Genomic DNA, 18,880 nt, shown 5'->3' with positions numbered 1-18,880 from the left:
CAGTAAACCTGGACCTGGGAAGCTGGAAAATGCTGTTTCCACCAAACAGCTGGAAAATGATGAAGGGAAGGGTGCGTCCCACAAAGAGGAAATGTGCACATGCGTGCTTAACCCAGGACCTGTGCACCACCTACCCCAAACCCATTCCCCCTCCACTTTAAAAATGATCATTAAACAAGAATCCTGGGAACTGTGGTTTGCAGAGGGTGCTGAATATTGTTAGGGCAGCTAGACTGGTGACTGGGAGTGGCCAAGACCATAGGACCAGGTGCGCAGCCTGGGAGTCATTTTGGACTCACAGCTATCCATGGAGGCCCAGGTCTGTTCTGTGCCCAGGGCAGCTGTTTTACCAGCTCCATCTGGTACGCAGGCTGAGACCCCACCTGCCCGTGGACTGTCTCGCCAGAGTGGTGCATGCTCTGGTTATCTCCCACTTGGACTACTGCAATGCACTCTACGTGGGGCTACCTTTGAAGGTGACCCGGAAACCGCAACTAATCCAGAATGTGGCTGCTAGACTTGGTGACTGGAAGCGGCCGCCGAGACCACATAACACTGGTCCTGAAAGACCTACATTGGCTCCCAGTACGTTTCCGAGCACAATTCAAAGTGATGGTGCTGACATTTAAAACCCTAAATGGCCTCGGCCCAGTATACCTGAAGGAGCGTCTCCACCGCCATCGTTCAGCTGAGATCCAGCGCCGAGGGCCTTCTGGCAGTTCCCTCACTGCGAGAAGTGAGGTTACAGGGAACCAGGCAGAGGGCCTTCTCGGTAGTGGTGCCCACCCTGTGGAACGCCCTCCCATCAGATGTCAAAGCAATAAACAACTATCCGACTTTTAGAAGACATCTGAAGGCAGCCCTGTTTAGGAAAGTTTTCAATGTTTTATGTTTTATCGTGTTTTTAATATTCTGTTGGGAGCCGCCCAGAGTGGCTGGGGAAACCCAGCTAGATGGGCGGGGTATAAATAATAAATTGCTGTTGTTAATTATTATTAGGTATGTCCCTTATTTTGTCTAAAGAACGTTGGAGGGTATGAAGGCAGGCTGTAGTTAGAGGGGATATACATTAGCCCCAATGGATCAGCCTCCTCTGTGTATTACTAAATGCACCCTGAAAATAATATGCTGAATTCCATGTCTGTTTGTTGTCCCTTTTGTTTGTCGTTGTATGGGGGGGGGAGGGGGAGCAGGTATCAAAAAACGGGAATCAGGTTACACTCAGCCACTCCAACTTACAGCACTGAAATGTTGACTTTGGAACGCTGATGCCTGCTTATCCTTTTCACTCAATTTCAAATGATATTTCTCATAGTTCAACAATTATCTGAGCACAAAACAGCATGGAATGTTGCTATCAATTGAACATAAATCTGATTTTGAGCGCTTTTATAAATCTGCTCATCAAAACTGGAAAGTGGTACACATCACAATACTTGTGTACATGGGATGCGGGTGGCGTGGTGATCTAAACCACCTTGGGCTTGCAGATCAGAATGTTGGCGATTCGAATCCGCGTGACAGGATTGAAATCCTGAGCTCCCGTTGCTCTGTCCCAGCTCCTGCCAACCTAGCAGTTCAAAAGCACAACAGTGCAAGTAGATGACTTTCCCCGCCTTTTAAAAACTCTGTTTTAACATTTAAACGGTTTTCAATTTCAACAAAAAGGGCAAGTGTCATTAGATGATACAAGGTGTGAAATAGTACGGTTAAACCAATCATAATACACAGTGCCTTTTTTCTGGGGTACACATACCCCTAAACATTTTGTGAATCTAAGTTTGGCCTCACTGAGGGGCAGTATTTCAATATGAGTAGGAAAATGAGAGCACCCCTAAACAATTTTTCAGAAAAAAGCACTGATAACACAAATCAACACACACACGAGCTTAATCATATAATGATCCTCCAGAAAATTTCAAGCATAAATATCAAAGAAAGAGAAATTGCCTGGGTAGGTTTTCAACCATTTAATGAAGAACTCTGGTACCAAATATTTTGCTCTGGGATACAGATATTTTTTGGGGGGGGAGCATAAAAATAAACAGTGGAGAATACGAAAGAGATTGCCCAGCCAGAGACGTCAGAAAGCTGAGCTTAAAATATTCACTACACAAAAGAGAGATTTTGAAATTCACTGTGAAGGTACAATGGCTGCCTTCTGTTCCAATTTCATTTTCGTCACCTCCTTGGCCTGTAGGCTTCTTTCAAGGACCAAGAGAGCTCAGACAGCGACGGAAAATAATGCCACACAGAGAATACACAGGGAACACCATAAAATGGAGACTGAGGCACTAGCAGGGTCTTCAAAGTCCTGGTCAACCTCATGAGAAACTAGAGGTCGACGGGACCAGCCTGCTTTATTTGAAAGCCCCTTGGTGGAATCAAATCCCCCATCCCACACTGGCTGGTGATTACGTGCTACACAACAGCACATCTGCAAAGGGTCCGAGGAGATTCTTGTTGAAAATGCAGCGGATCCACACTAGGTAGTTTGCGAAGGGCTTGATGTTGTCGGAAAAGGTGTGGTTCTGATGGGACAAGATAAAAGGCATGTACGTGTTCTCCCCTTGCTCCTGTATCCACACTTCGTATTTCACTTCCCTGACCTTCAGATACTTCAGGTTCCAAGGGATCTGCCAGGACACAGAGAGTTTTGCTTCGCTGGTGCCCTGGACGGAGGTTTGGCACTTGGCGTCTCTGACTTTGCCCGGGTAGAGGCCACTCGTTCCCTTCTGCCTCTTGGGCCCAGGCTTCGTTTTCACCGTTTGCCTGATGGCCTGGATCAGGGAAGCCACGTTGACTTTTGTGTCCTGGTAGATGCGGAAAAGCCACTCGGGGTTGCGGCAGCAGAGGTGCCGCGGAACTTCGCCGCTCTTCACGATACGGTCTTGCTCTGCCTTGTCCAAGTGGGCAATTCCTCCTTGATCCCAAGGCCGGTCCGGATAAGTCACCGTGTTCTCCTTCTCGGTGTTGGTCCAGGCAATGTACTGAAGGTCCATGCCAGGGAGAGTAGACAGCGTTTTGTAAGGGGTGTAATGCTCAGGGTTTATGGCATATGGGAAGAGTTCCACAACAGTGGCTCCTCTGGGCAGGAAGAGGGACATGGCGAGCTGTGCTCCGTGCATGCTGACCAGCATAGACGCGTTGCTGATCAGGCGCACGATATCTGAAAAAGTGTGGTCTTCTATGGAAACGGTGATGGTTTTCATCTGGAATTCCTGGGCCAGCGCCAGAATAAGTTCTGCTTCATTGATGATTAGCCTGTTGATGGTCCGGCTGAAAACTACAATATATTCTTCGCTGGGCATTCCTTCCAAGCTCACGTTCAACTTCTCCGTCATGAATTTGGTGAACTGTCGGATCTCGTTCCCGGAGACCAGGATGTTAGCTTTGGGGCCCTGGGGCTGGACGAAGCCGTACTGGTACCAGGTGGTGATTTTGGACAGGCCCACGTACGACTTGGTAAAGCAAAGGAGGCGACCCAGAGTCTTCAGCTGCTCTTTCAAAAGCGGTTGCTTGGTGCTCAACAGCTTGTACAGCTCAAAGTGCAGGCCTTCCCCCCAGCCTTCCATGAAAAACAGCCGGGCGTCCGAGTCCAAATCTGGGAACTGCTGCATGGTGTAGAAGATCGGGAGCAGATCGTCGTGGAAAACGTGCATCAGGTTGTCCGGGTTGAATCGATTCACAATCAGGGCCACGTCGGGGACAAACACCGGCTTGGGCATGTATTTGAGCGAGGCGGAAGGCAGTTCTACAAAGTTGAAATACTGTGTGTTGTGGTCGTCCACCGAGGAGAGATCAAGGAGGGCAGGCTGGAATCTTCTGGAGCCCAAGTTGGGGAGCATGACCGAGGAGTTGCTGTGGAAGAAGATGAACTCCTCTGCCTCCGTGGAGTAGCAGAGGGATTCGAAGCGGCAGATCCGGTCCGTGTGCATCCTCCCGGTGCACACCATCCTGGTGCCATCTTGGACCAGGGCTTGAAGAGCAGCATGGTAGTCGATGCGGACCTGAGAAAGCTCCTGCGTCTGGCGAGTGAGGACCAGCTCCTCTTCCAGCACAAAGACGTGATCTCGCAGCTTGATGTATTTCCACAGCACGGCTGCCAGGAGAGACACCAGCAAGGCATTAAACACAGCTGCTATGTTCATTCTGGACGCAAACCCTAGCAGGCGGGCAGGTGGCAAAGACGGAGGAAGAGCGAGGCATCATGAGTCCTCTTTAACATTGCGGAACAAGGTCTAAAATAAGAAGGAGAGACAGAAACACGGAGAAAAATTAATTATCATCTTGGGAATGTTCCTGCAAAGTTTCTTTTTTTACATAAAAAGTAAGTTCAAACATTTCCCAGCTTTTATGCAAAGAGGAAGACATGCCGATAAAAATTCAAAAATACTTTTCGTAGCAGCTGCACAAAACAGATTCCTCTCTAATTTTAGCAGTGCAAAAATACATGTCACGCTGCAGACGGAGACACAGATGCTACCAAATGGCTATCAAATAGAAAACGGTTTGCTCAACTATGCCTTATAAAAGTTCATTGCTGGAGGAGTGTATGGGGAGGAAAATAAAGTACAGTGGTACTCAGGTTAAGTACTTAATTCGTTCCGGAGGTCCGTTCTTAACCTGAAACTGTTCTTAACCTGAAGCACCACTTTAGCTAATGGGGCCTCCTGCTGCCACCGCGCCGCCAGAGCCCAATTTCTGTTCTTATCCGGAAGCAAAGTTCTTAACCCGAAGCACTATTTCTGAGTTAGCAGAGTGTGTAACCTGAAGTGTATGTAACTTGAAGCGTATGTAACCCGAGGTACCACTGTACAGTCGTACTTTGGCTCCCGAATGCCGCAAACCTGGAAGTGACTGTTCCGGTTTGTGAACATTCTTTGGAACCCGAATGTCAGACGGGGCTTCCACAGCTTCTGATTGGCTGCAGGAGCTTCCTGCAGCCAATCAGAAGCCGTGTTTGGTTTCTGAACATTCTGGAAGTCAAACGGACTTCCGGAACGGATAACAATGTTATTCCTCTGGCTCAGACCAGGCAGGACTTTTGGATGTATTCCTTTCCGGAAGAAAGAATACTAGTAGAAATGTTCTCATCAGGGAGGAGACCAACAACCTAAAAACACACAAATAGCAGCTTGTCCAGAAAGTCTGGGCAAGGATGGCAACAAGCAGGAAATGGTCAAGAGCCTTTCCATGGCAATATATAGGCATTGAATCCATCAACATAAAGCTCCGAGGGCCAAGTTAAACTCTAGTGTGGAGGGGGCGGAAATCGAAACTTTTTTTAAAGTTATCCCAACCCAGTCATGATTACATTATTACATGACATGAACATTATTCCTCAAGCTACAAGCTTAGAAGACATTTGAAGGCAGCCCTGTTTAGGGAAGTTTTTAATGTTTTATGGTGTTTTAAATATTTTGTTGGGAGCCGCCCAGAGTGGCTAGGGAAACCCAGCCAGATGGGCGGGGTATAAACAATTAAATAAATAATAATAATAATAATAATAATAATAATAATAATAATAATTGGTGGAGAAAAAGAGAAGTGTTCCGTTAAATACTGCACGGCACACGCTCCTGCCCATCTCTTGACCAAAAGAAGGTCTTTTTATAAAAGCAGCATGAGCAACTGAATATCTCTATGCGTAACCAGCACGCCTAATAAAGCATGACTGCAATTAACACTCGCCAAGCAAATTTAGTAATTTCGAGAAATTGCCACCTCTTTTTACTATGCAGAAGTGTCGTCAAGGGCAGATTAAGGGTTCAGGACATGTAGGAATGCACACCTGAGCCCACTTTAGTGAAGAAAAAGTAAGAAAGTGAAACCCCACCCCCACTAAGAGAAAGGAAGGCATACCCTCCAACATTTCTCTGATAAAAATAGGGACGTTAATAATAATAATAATAATAATAATAATAATAATAATAATAATGTTATTGTTTATTCCCCACCCATCTGACTGAGTTGCCTCAGCCACTCTGGGTGGCTTCCAACATATATAAAAGCATAATAAAACATAAAACATTTAAAAGCTTCCCTTTTACAGGGCTGCCTTCATATGTCTTCTAAAGGCTGTATACGGTATTGGCTTGAATATAAGCCAAAATCCACCAAATTCCGACCATGAAAAGCTAAACTGCGTAAACTGCAGCTTAAATTTGTGACCTTACAATAATGGGCTTTGATGATATTGCTGCTAAAACAGACATATGGTAAAACGGAGCGGGTATGCGTGACTGCAGAATTTTAAGGGAGCAGCTTATATTCAGGTATTGTCATTTTTTTCTTTATAAGGTACGGCTTATATTCGGGGGCGGCTTATATTCGAGCCAATACGGTAGTTATCTTCTTGGCTCGGTGGGGGGGTCACATAACTCCATACCCTCCAACATTTCTCCAATGAAAATAGGGACGCCCTATTCCACACCCTCCAACATTTCTCAGATGAAAATAAGGGCGTCCTAAGGGAAAGCAGGACATTCCGGGATCAAATTTGAACCGGGACGGCTTCTGTACATCCGAGACTGACCATGGAAAAGAGCGATACAGTGGTACCTTGGGTTACATACACTTCAGGTTACATATGCTTCAGGTTACAGACTCCGCTAAGCCAGAAATAGTGCTTCAGGTTAAGAACTTTGCTTCAGGATGAGAACAGAAATCGTGCTCCGGCAGCGCGGCAGCAGCAAGAGGCCCCATTAGCTAAAGTGGTGCTTCAGGTTAAGAACAGTTTCAGGTTAAGAACTGACCTCCGGAACGAATTAAGTACTTAACCCGAGGTATCACTGTATTTGTAAGGGCTGCACTGAGTTAAGCATTAACGCTTCCTACAAACAGCACCAAACCTCTTACCGGAAGCTAGATGATACACAGGGACATCAGATCAGAAACTTGGACGGCTTCTGTAAATCCAGGACTGTCCCTGGAAAATAGGGAGACTTGGAGGGTCTGGGGAGGAGGAAACCCTGAAGAAGCTTTCTTGCAAGGAAACAAGCTCTGTAGTTTTCCTGCCCATTCCCCGCCCCCTGCCAAAGCTCTGTAACAGCTGCAAGAGCAGGAGTTTTGTGTTTCATTTGCAAACCCAAAGTGCCTGTCTCTCGACTCCTCCTGCAGAGGCAGTCTGAGCATGCTCCACCTGTCAGGTCAGCGGTTTCCGATTGCTCCAGCTGGGTCACCTCAATTTACCAGCCTCCCTGAGGTCAGCCTTCCACTTGGGATTATTTGCTGTTGTTCCTGAAAACCCAAAAATGGTAGCATCATTGAGACCTGGTACCATTTTGTAAGGGACGCGGGTGGCGCTGTGGGTTAAACCACATAGCCTAGGGCTTGCCGATCAGAATGTCGGTGGTTCGAATCCCCGTGACGGGGTGAGCTCCCGTTGCTCGGTCCCTGCTCCTGCCAACCTAGCAGCTCGAAAGCACGCCAGTGCAAGTAGATAAATAGGTATCGCTCTGGCGGGAAGGTAAACGGCGTTTCCGTGTGCTGCTCTGGTTCGCCAGAAGCGGCTTAGTCATGCTGGCCACATGACCCGAAAGCTGTACGCCGGCTCCCTCGGCCAATAAAGCGAGATGCGCACCGCAACCCCAGAGTCCGTCACGACTGGACTGGACAGGGGTCCCATTACCTTTACCATTTTGTAAAGCTCCAGAGTTTGCCTGGGAGGCAGACAGGAAAATTGTTGTGCTTTTAAGGCAATTAAACATCCAAAGAAGAGGGCAAGCATATACACACATGAAGAAAACTGGAAAAGAAAAGTAGTTTTCAACCATGGAAAAAAGAGAAGGCAACTGAATATTTCCCCCCCCCCTGTTCCTACCAAACTAGTCCCACAGCTTTAAAAGCTCTCTGCTTACGACGGTCGGGGATACGGTTCAGTGCCAACAAACTACCGCACATTTTCTCCAAGCGTGCTATATCTAAGTGATAGGCTATTTCTTGGCAGAAAATCCATTTTCCTAGGCTGCAATCTCCCATGCGGCTTAGGGGTGAGCTACTTTGATTCCACACAAGAGCAGCAGAAGATAGCAGCTTTAGATGTGAGATCAGGAAGAAAACAAAAAAACGCACCTTGTCGTTTCATTGGTCTAGTTCAGGGTTTCCCAAACTTGGGTCTCCGGCTGTTTTTTGGGACTACAACTCCCATCATTCCTAGGTACCAGGACCAGTGGTTAGGGATGATGGGAGTTGTAGTCAGAGTCCTAGGAAGTCAGGGCCACATGGATTTTTCTGAATGCCTTGGTGTCATGGTATTGACGGAGAACGAAGGGGAGGAGGAGAGACGAGCAGACGAAGGGGGCCAGGAAGAGCCAGTGCAGGAAAGGGGGGAAAGCCAGGAGGAGGAAAGGCTCTCAGATGCTGGAGCAGAGCCTCAACTCTGCACAGGAAGTTCTGGCACTGACAGCGATGCAGTGCCAGTTCCATCTGCTCAGGAACGGAGAGGGTTAAAGCGGAGGGGGCAGAGACATCAATTGAGAATGCCTTGCCTCTTCTGCTGGAAAAGGGGCGGACGTAAATCACTCCGGGAATCTGACTCACAGGATTCGGACGTGTAATTATGTGTGCTGCTTGCACATATGTAAAATAAAGGCTGTATCTATGTATCTCTGAGTCAGCAGAAGCATTTCTTGCGAAGAGTATTCCCAAGCCATCACACTTGGTCGTCTCCAATAAAAACTTTCCTCCCACATGAAGGTAGGAGCTTCTTATGTATATAAGATCTCCCAGAACAGGAAACCATGCCATGCGATGAAATCCTACACATTCACAGCCAAGAGACTTAAACGTACCTGCCAGCACCTGAAGATTCAAAGCAGTTGATTTTCCGATTCCTCTTCAGGGCTGGCCTCCTCCTCCTTGCAGTTTGCAGCTGTAAAAAAACCACCGGCTGGACTGTGCTGAAAACCAAACCAAGGGAGATAAATCAGGCACTCGTAATATCTGCATTTTTTTCAATCACGTTGCTAAACTGTATGCCCAAAGCCCATGTCACAGCATTTTGCAATAATGCTAGAGTCCTTTAGCGGCTGCTTTGTTTTGTTTTTTGTCAGTAACGGACTCGCGGCAGACCGATGGCAAGTGGCATGTGTAATGAAACGCGGTGCAGCAAAAATTAGTATACAGCGAGGCACATGGGGGCAAAATATATTCTGTACCGCAGCTTCTGATGGGGACTGAGCCGGCGGTAACAGAAAAGAGCTCTTGGGATCATAGTGGATTGCTCCGGAAAATGTCAACCCGGCAGCTGTGAGAAAGGTGAATTCCATGTTTGGGATAACCAGGAAAGGGATCCAAAATAAAATGGCCACTCTCGTGATGCCTACGGTGAATAATTTTGTCTGTTTCTAAACCTGGGGAGGAGGTAAGTGACCATGAATTTCTAACAGCTCACATTTGCAGTCTGTGCAGCAAAGCATCCCCAGTCTTTTAAAAGACGCAGTCGGTCTGTAAGATAGCACCAGGGATGATTTATTTATTAGATGGGCCATTAATAAGCTCGACTCACCATTTCTGGGACACGCGGCATTTCAAAGCGCAAACTTTTCCTCTGTACCTGCTTGCAAGTGGTAGTAAAGGTAAAGGTAAAGGGACCCCTTACCATTAGGTCCAGTCGCGGATGACTCTGGGGTTGCGGCGCTCATCTCACTTTATTGGCCAAGGGATCCGGCATACAGCTTCCGGGTCATGTGGCCAGCATGACTAAGCTGCTTCTGGCGAACCAGAGCAGCACACGAAACGCCGTTTACCTTCCCACTGGAGTGGTACCTACCATATTTTTCGCTCTATTGGATGCACCGGACCATAGGAAGGGGAGAACAGGGGGGGGGGGATTTTCTTGTTCTCCCCCTCTAAAACAAGGTGTGTTCTGTGCGTTCAAGGTGCGTTCACCCGAAGCCTCTGGAGCTTTGGTTCCTTTCGAACTGCTCTTTGGGGCTGGCGGGGGGGGGGGAGGAATGCTGCTTTCCCCCACCGCCAGCCCCAAAGACCAGGTCGGGGAACAGCAGGAAGGCAGCGCTCCGCCTCCCCGCTGTCCCTCGAGCTTGTGGGGCTGGTGGTGGGGAGAAGCGCTGCTTTCCCCCACCGCCAGCCTCCAAACCAGGTCGGGTTTGGAGGCTGCTATCTGCAAGCCTTGGGAGCCTGGCGGGAACTCCCACCCGGCTCCCAAGGCTTGCGGATATCTGCCCAAAGCCCGGGGCACGCTGTGCAGGTGTTCGGGCCACAGGGTTCGGGCTGCAGGCTGCTATCCGCAAGCCTTCGGATAGCTTCCTGAAGCCTGCATTCGCTCCATAGGACACACACACATTTCCCCTTCATTTTTGGAGGGGAAAAAGTGCGTCCTATAGAGCGAAAAATATGGTATTTATCTACTTGCACTTCGTGCTTTCGAACTGCTAGGTGGGCAGGAGTAGGGACCGAGCAATGGGAGCTCACCCCGTCACGGGGATTCAAACCGCTGACCTAGGCTCTGTGGTTTAAACCCATTATGCCACCCGCATCCCAGAAGTGGTAGTAAGGCTCTCACAATTGCTCACTCACTCAGGGACCCTTTTATCATGAGGGGGTGTGATCAGGAGGCAAGGCAAGCATGAGCTAAGCTCCCAGGTTGCTGCATAACTCCTACGCTACCATATATATAGGCATTTATTATATTCCTTTCGCCCTTCTCCCCAAAGGAGCGCAGGATGGCAAACACAAAAAAAGTAACAAAACAATACAGCTAAAATTCAAACATGCTGTATTTAATTTTCTGAAAGCCATCAAGAACACAGCCGGGCCGCGGCAAATCGGCAAAACTGTCCCCTGTCTGTCTTGCCTGACACCGTTAGGGGTGGACGAAGGCCATCACTTCTAATTCCACCAGTCTGCAGCACTGTTTCTGTTCCACTGCAGTCCATCTTCTGCCAATAGCTATGTTAATTGCCTTGCTGTCCGCTGTTGCCATGACATTACTCCAGTCCATTCACTTCAATGCAAAGAGAGCACAATACAGATGCGCCGAGAAGCGGAATCAATTGCGTGTCGCTTGTTGGACTGAAAGCAACAGCGGCAGCACACAGCAATCTTGAGCACCGACTGACCTCCATTCGAGACATGGGATGACTAAGCGAAAACAACAGCCAGCAACTTCATCTCCTGTTTTTGTTAGACTTCTTCGGCATCCTCCGATGTCATAGAAGTGGTGTGGGAATCATATGGCCAAAAAGGACGTAGACCTATTGCAAATTGCAAGCCCTAAGGCACTTCAAGTATCCATTACATCGTATCCCTTACAACTCACCAGGAATGCCATGTATTTTTCATACCTGACTGACTGATGCTGTATTTCAAACCAGATACGTAAGGTGTTTTGAGTTGTTTTCACGCCAACAAAAGCAAATCCACATTAGGTACCAAGACATCCTTTGATGTAACTGCATTTAGTATCTGCATTCATGGCAGAAGTGCAGTGTGGTGGATACATAGAAGTGGAATCCACATTTGGGATGCTCCTTCACATCAGATAGTCACAACGTTAAGTCTCTCGTTAGCATGTTGTGCTAAGCTTTGGCTCGGTGTGTTGTCCAAACCCAAGTTCGTGGCTTAGCTCTCCTAGAGAGCCAGTGTGGTGTAGTGGTTAAGAGCGATAGACTCGTAATCTGGTGAACCGGGTTCGCTTCCCCGCTCCTCCACATGCAGCTGCTGGGTGACCTTGGGCTAGTCACACTTCTTTGAAGTCTCTCAGCCCCACTCACCTCACAGAGTGTTTGTTGTGGAGGAGGAAGGGAAAGGAGAATGTGAGCCACTTTGAGACTCCTTCGGGTAGTGATAAAGTGGGATATCAAATCCAAACTCTTCTTCTTCTTCTCTTCTAGACAAACCACAAGCCATAACCCATAGGGCAGACCTTGGTCACAGTTCATAGTTCGTCTGGGAAGAGTGAAACCATGGGCCCAGGTTCAGAGGAAACACTAAGGCAAACCATGGTTTAAATCAACGCAGAAGCAGAAAGAATGAGGAGCCACATGGTTGCACATTCTCTCCTAAACCATGGCTTGGCTTGGCATAAATGCAACTTCAGTGGGGAGTGGGTGCAATGTATTGTACATTAATTGGGGAAAGACAAACACCTGCTCAATTCTCCCACTGAAGACAGAAAAAGAAAAGACTCGGATGTGCCAATGTTCTTCTAAGCAGAATATAGGGTGTGATGATTATGGGTTACTCAAACAGCGCTATGCTGTCAGATTTTGAACATCCGTTTCAAAAGCAGAGATAGATGTGCCCGGCCAAAAAAGTAACTCCCCATTTTTATTAATAACACATAGCCCTCGGGACCGCAATGTGAACTTCAATATTCAAAGCTGTAGAACTACTATGCATTTCAGCCCGGGTTAAGACGAGATCAGCTGTCACCAACAATCTACTTCCCCGGCGAAATATTATGCAACAGAGAAAGAGAGGAAGCACAAAGGGAAAGATGCTTGTACAGATCTTTTGAAAGGGAGAGTTAAAATATTTGCAAAGCATGATGAGATTGTGAACGTTAACAGAACAGAGAACGAGAGCACTCCGGGAGAGGGGTTTGGGAAAAGTCTCAAAGGCTAAACAGAGAGGTCTGTATTTGGTCCCTGGGCCTAAGGTTCCTCACCCCTACAGCAGAGGATGGAAGGGGAAAGAGAAGAGAACTTGGAGATTCTGCAATCTCGTGCTTCCACTCCACAACCCACAACAAAAATTTGGCACGAGAAGATTGGTCTTCTTCATTCTGCCTGCATAACGGAAAGCTCTCGACTGAAACTGTTCAGCAGTATCCGAAACTGGCACTCTATCCCCGAATACGCCAAAGAAAATGTGAATCACGCAAGCAACCATTTTGACTTGGTCAACCGCTCAGACATCTCTCATGGTGGCCTGGTTTGCACGGCACACTAAGTGAAACCATGGTTTAGCATGAATGTGCAGGAAGGCAGGCAGGCAGGCAGGCTCCAGGAGATCTCTTTGCTCCTCACTGGTCATTCTGCTGCTGCACCATGGTAAGCTAAACCATAAAGCCAGGTTTAGATGACTTGCTAGGACAAACCATGGCTTAGCTCAGCAGCAGAATGATTTCAGGAGGAGCAAAGCAGCCGCAATCTTCTCTCCAGGAGCTCATGTGTTCACGCTAAGCTATGGTTTGGCTTCAAACAACATGGAAACCATGTTTCCAGGCAACATCTGTGGTTCCCAAACTTTTCCCCACACGTACCACTGGCAGACCACTTCATGGTTTTTCTGCCTGCTATAGCAATTCTACTCGATGTTGTCTTATAATTTCTACTGCTTCTTTTCTTCCTTATATTGCTTTTTCTCACAGCACAATTTGAATTCCATAGATGAAATAATAAAATAAAATGGAAAAATGGAAACAAAAATAAAACAATACAATTAAAAACAAGTCTGATATTTAACGCGCTTTGTCTGCTGTTCACAGCCATTGCACTGACTGTTTCTCACAGGCGCACAACTCAAATGGCGCACAGGAATCAGTGGTGGTCTATGGAACACAGTTTGGGAACTGCTGATCGACATAGAAGAATCTGGCACAAGCCCCGATTCTAACAGATCCCTCTAAAACGGCAGCTTTTGCTTCCAAGCTTATACCTAAAAGAAAACGGCTGTTCACAAGCTTTCAGAAACACATGCTATGGAAAACTAGAAGTCAATTTTTATCAGTCGGACCATCTTCTTAACTCAGTGTTGTCTATAGTGATGGGCAGTTGCTCTGTGGGGTTTCAGACAAGGGTCTTTCTGAACCTCACTTGAAGATGTCCTGGATTGGATCTGCCGTCTTTTGCATGCGGAGGACGTGCTATACCAGTGTTTTCTAAACTTTGGTCTCCAGGTGTTGTTGGACTACAATTCCCATCATCCCTAGCTAGCAGGATCAGTGGTCAGGGATGATGGGAATTGTAGTTCAAAAACAGCAGGAGACCCCAGTTTGGAAACACAGTGCTGTACTGTTGAGGTACAACTCTTCCTAAGCAGCCCAAAGTAATACAGGATAATAAATACAATTCACAGCAACATTATGAAATATTTTCTTATCTCTCACCAGCTTTTTGCTCCCTTTATTGTTCATGGCTTTCTGACCTTGAATGGTGAAGAGAGATCAATAAAATCAATGTTAACATCTGTTGTTTAGGCTACTGCATATGATAGTTAATTCTTCTTTTTTTAAAGCAGTTATTTGTATTGAGGATTCCCCCCCCCCCCCAGTTGAGCACTTTACAGTGCATCTGTAGGCATGTTTACTCAGAAATAAGTCCCATGGATTTCAGAGGGGCTTACTCTCGGGTAAGTGAGATGGAAGGCTTGTGAGGGGTAACTAGACAGAGGAAGGTCTGTAAAATATAGAGGAGCAATCCATTAGCCATCAGATAACTTACTGTACCCAGATATCCCCACAATTAATTAGAAAAGGTGAGTGAGCACTCTGCCTCTCTATCCTGGTCATGAGACACACAAGAAGAAGCCTGGAAGCCTGCCCTTAATCACATCTCACAATGTCGTCCAAGGTTGTGTCATACGCTTTGAAAAGAATAGCTTTAGAGTACAACAGCTCTGGCATAACTTACTTCTGAACAAGTGCTTGGAAACAAATGTGAATCTCTGGGCCCTTGAAGACTAGTGTTTTACTGGTGGGTAGGGCTGCTTTTCAACTTTGTGATATATCACCAGCTAAACACCGCAATGGGATGCGGGTGGTGCTGTGGGTTAAACCACAGAGCCTAGGACTTGCCGATCAGAAGGTCGGCAGTTCGAATCCCTGCGACGGAGTGAGCTCCCGTTGCTTGGTCCCTGCTCCTGCCAACCTAGCAGTTCGAAAGCACGTCAAAGTGCAAGTAGATAAATAGGTACCGCTCCGGCGGGAAGGTAAACAGCGTTTCCGTGCGCTGCTCTGGTTCGCCAGACGTGGCTTAGTCATGCTGGCCACATGACCCGGAAGCTGTATGCCGGCTCCCTCAGCCAATAAAGTGAGATGAGCGCCGCAACCCCAGAGTCGGTCACGACTGGACCTAATGGTCAGGGGTCCCTTTACCTTTACCTTAAACACCGCAATATACTGATATATCACAATGTCTGAAATAAGGATGGAGCTATGTAGAGGCCTTGGCCGGCTTCACAGTCCACCCCCCTCTATTGTGATTTTTTTTGCATAACACACACACACACACATCATGATTCGCAACACAATGCCAGGTCAAAAATTATGAAACAAACATCGTGATATGGACTTCAAATCAGTTTTGGGGGTATATCGATCAAAACACAGAGCGAGCTTTCAGAGCATCATAGGCTGCTGGGATGTTGCATGACAAAGACATTAAGGGCGCTGTCCTATGTACACTTAACGCAGCAGGACTTACTTCTGCGTAGACGCATAGAAGGGTGTGCTTTAAGTGAGGAACACCCATGCACCTTATAAGTCTATCTGAGTTGTATAGAGATGCACCACAATTATGAACATAGGAAACCCACGATCAGGCATATGGACACAAATACTACACCCAAACACAGACGCATGCCCATCTTTGTCAGTCTATGGGCTTTGGACGTTCAGAGGGTGCAATGGGTTGGGTTTTTTTAGAAGAGGAAAACCCAAGAAGCAGCGCTCCCTAATGGCTAGCTATAGGGCATATAACTCTTAAGTAGATATTTGGTATAGTTGAACTCCTATTTGCTCCTTGTGCCCTCCGCTTGTAAAATACTACAACAGGGGTCAGCAAAGTTTTTCAGCAGGGGCCGGTCCACTGTCCCTCAGACCTTGTGGGGGGCCGGACTATATTTTGGAAAAAAATAATGAACAAATTCCTATGCCCCACAAATAACCCAGAGATGCATTTTAAATAAAAGGGCACATTCTATTCATGTAAAAACAAACTGATTCCCGGACCATCCGCGGGCTGGATTTAGAAGGCGATTGGGCCGGATCCGGCCCTCGGGCCTTAGTTTGCCTACACATGTACTACAATATAGGTAGTTTTTAAGACCCTATTCCCCTGACCCTGAAAGGACAGGAGGTTACACTCAAGTCAAATTTCAGATCCAACGTAGGGAAGGAACCCCGCAGGGGATAATATTCCTTCCCCGGTTCAGCAGCAGCACTGGGCTGCTGACATTTCCTAAATGTCATAAAGCACCATCCATCTATCGTTGGCAGCATTAAGAGAAATTCAACAGGGTAAATAAGTTTTGATGAATGTAATAACGGAATGGTTTGGTTTGTGTAAACTAGGCAGGGATATATGGTATGCCAAATGAACTATGAAGAGAGAAGAAGGGAAGTCATTGATATTTTAGAGATGTTTAAATGAGTATTCAAAACTGTGAAACAGAAAATTGTATACAAATTATAAAAAAATAAAGATTAAATAAAATCTATCTACCTACCCAGTGCTTTTTTTTCTTAAAAAGTGTTTAGGGGGTACTCTCATTTTCCTACTCATATTGAAATATGAGGCCAAACTGTTTAGGGGTATGCGTACCCCCAGAAAAAAGCACTCTTATCTTTCTGTCTATCTATACAGTGCTTCCCCCCCCCCCTAAAAATGTTCAGGGGTACTCTCATTTTCACTCAAGAAAATTACCATTTTATAGTTCAAATTGGGAAAAATAAATACAGTAAATGGACAAAAGTACAAAGATTCACATAATGATTAGGGGGTATGTGTACCGCTTCGTCCCCCCAGAAAAAAGCACTGTCTGTCTGTCTATCCATCCATCCATCTAACTATCACGGATAAATAAAGCCCTTATCATTCACCAGCCATCTAAAACTTACCTCGATCCCGCACTTGGCCTGTGCGTAAAACCGCTTTCCCTTTAAGAGCCTGTGCCGGAGCATCTCTAGCACCAAAATCTCACGCACACACAAGCAAGCACGCGAAATAAATGAATAAATCGGAATATTCTGCCCTCGAATCAGGATCTTGCAGTCAGAACGCCATCGAAACGACGGAGGGTGTCTAACAGGAGCGGGGGAGGATTTCTCTGCGCGTTCTATGGAACGTCCAGAGATGATCAACGTTCCATTCTGGAACTCCGGCGCGCGGGTTTGGGCATTGATCATGCAAGCCATCCATTTGCAGCCTCTGCCACCCCCACCCCCACCCCCACCCCCAAAATGCCCTGCAGCCCCCTCTACCGGCCAGGTGCCAAACCTCACCCCCTGCAGACGCTGCTTTTCCTTCCTAGGACACTGCAGCAGTTCTTGCGGCGGCTCCTCCTCCTCCTCCTCTCTCTCCCGATTCGGGAGCGCGACGCCGGCTGAGCAATCCGCCTTGGCACCGAATTAGCCCCCCCCGGCGCCGAGCAGGAGCGACAGGACGGTTCGCGCGAAGGAGGGAGGAGCGGAAACTTGGGAAGGGGAGAGAAAGGTGGAGGGAAGGGAGAAAGGAAGGAGGGAGGGAGGGAGGGAAGGGAGGAGAGCAGGATCCTCTAGCCCCGCCCCTTTCGGTGATGGACAGGCCGCTCCTCCCTTGACCATCGCTGGGAGAAGGTGACCTGGGGAGGCGGGTCGGGGGCTGCCCTTTTTTCTCTATAATGGGGGTGGGGAGTTGGAGAGAGGTATTTTTGCAGCAGGCAGAACGGGAGGGAGGAAGCTGGTAAAAGGCTGGATCATTAAAGCCAGTCGGCTTTCTTCTAAGGAAGGGAGTGCGGGGGGAGGGGGAGGGATCTGTTTGCAAGAGGGAATCCTATCGAGCGCGTGCAAAAGGCAGACAGTGAGTCAAACATTGCATGGGGTCCACACGTCTCTTTCTTCCCGGAGTAATGCATGACGCGAGCGGACTTGATCCAGACCGCCTGGCTTCAGTTGCAGGTTCTTATTCTCAGGGTCGTGGATTCGAGTTCCGCGTTGGGCAAAAAAAATAATAATTCCTGCACGGTTGGACTGGATGACCCTTGGAGTCCCTTCCAACTCTACAATTCTAGGACTTTATGAAATCCCCACTGTTACGGGAAAATCTAGGTGTGAGGCTGCTCAGTCACCCAGCTCTTTGGGCAGAGCCCACGGGTCCCTGCGGAATAAAGGAAGGAGTCCAGCCACCAACCGGAGCAAATAGCTGTAGACCAAAGTTTATTGCGCAACAGGTTCAAAGAGGAATTTTGAACCCCGAGGATGGGGTGACAAAGACTTTTAAAACTTTCCCATCATATCCCAGAATACAGTTCGTACAGCATCATTGCTACATCACTGACATGTCACCAAAGGGGAAGGGTAGACAGGGGTTACACTAGTTTAACCTTGGCAGTGCCAAGTCTTCAGTCCGCTGGCAGCAGGAGTACAATATGGTTATGTCTTTAAGTTAACAACTTACATTAAAAACCTGACAGTACCAAACTATTGAAGGCTTTTCACCAAAGCCAGACTAAACGTCTTTCCTTCTGCAGTGTTGGTTGGCAGGTTGAGAGGAGTTCCCTACCAGGACAGACTTTGCTCGTGTGCTCAAGACATCGATTCCATAAAACATATTTTGTTGCACTGTGCAAAATAAAACATATTTTGTTGCACTGTGCCAGGGCTGAACTGATATTACCGTTGCTGGTACCTTTCTCGGGAAAATCAGAGGCTCACTATGTCAGGTTCCTATTGGAAGACTGGACAAACGCTAGAACATTAGCAGTGGCAAAGTTTTTATCGGTGGTTGCAAGAACCAATGATCCCTATATTCTGAACAAAATGCTTGTTTAACCTGGAGGTAGGCTGAATGAATTGTGTATTGCTTTGTAACAATTTGTTGGGTCTCTGGACCGTAATAAAGATTGATTGATTGACCTTGGCAAACATTTCCAGACAAGTCCTTGGTACAAAATTAGCATAAGCAGACATATCAGGGCAAGACCCAGGTATAAG

The 18,880-nt window shown here is 47.3% G+C and overlaps 1 protein-coding gene across 4 annotated transcripts; it reads right to left on the bottom strand.

Moving 5' to 3' along the window:
* Positions 1-1,955: 1,955 nt before the first annotated feature.
* Positions 1,956-17,446, bottom strand: POMGNT2 (protein O-linked mannose N-acetylglucosaminyltransferase 2 (beta 1,4-)). Of its 4 annotated transcripts, XM_080974807.1 has the most exons (4): positions 16,808-17,117; positions 14,078-14,115; positions 8,796-8,903; positions 1,956-4,241 (listed from the first exon to the last, which is right to left on the bottom strand). In XM_080974807.1, exon 4 carries the CDS (start codon positions 4,149-4,151, stop codon positions 2,415-2,417), a length of 1,737 nt encoding a protein of 578 aa, XP_080830933.1. In that variant the 5' UTR covers positions 4,152-4,241; positions 8,796-8,903; positions 14,078-14,115; positions 16,808-17,117; the 3' UTR covers positions 1,956-2,414. The 4 variants fall into 4 exon arrangements, with proteins under 4 accessions (XP_080830933.1, XP_080830932.1, XP_080830934.1 ...); XM_080974806.1 differs by lacking the exons at positions 14,078-14,115; positions 16,808-17,117 and adding an exon at positions 17,192-17,446; XM_080974808.1 differs by lacking the exon at positions 14,078-14,115.
* Positions 17,447-18,880: the final 1,434 nt, after the last annotated feature.

Source organism: Podarcis pityusensis, assembly GCF_964106645.2.
Source record: "Podarcis pityusensis genome assembly, chromosome: 12".
Lineage (NCBI taxonomy): Eukaryota > Metazoa > Chordata > Lepidosauria > Squamata > Lacertidae > Podarcis > Podarcis pityusensis.
Note: the sequence above shows the minus strand (reverse complement) of the source record. Positions and strands in the feature narration are given on the sequence as shown.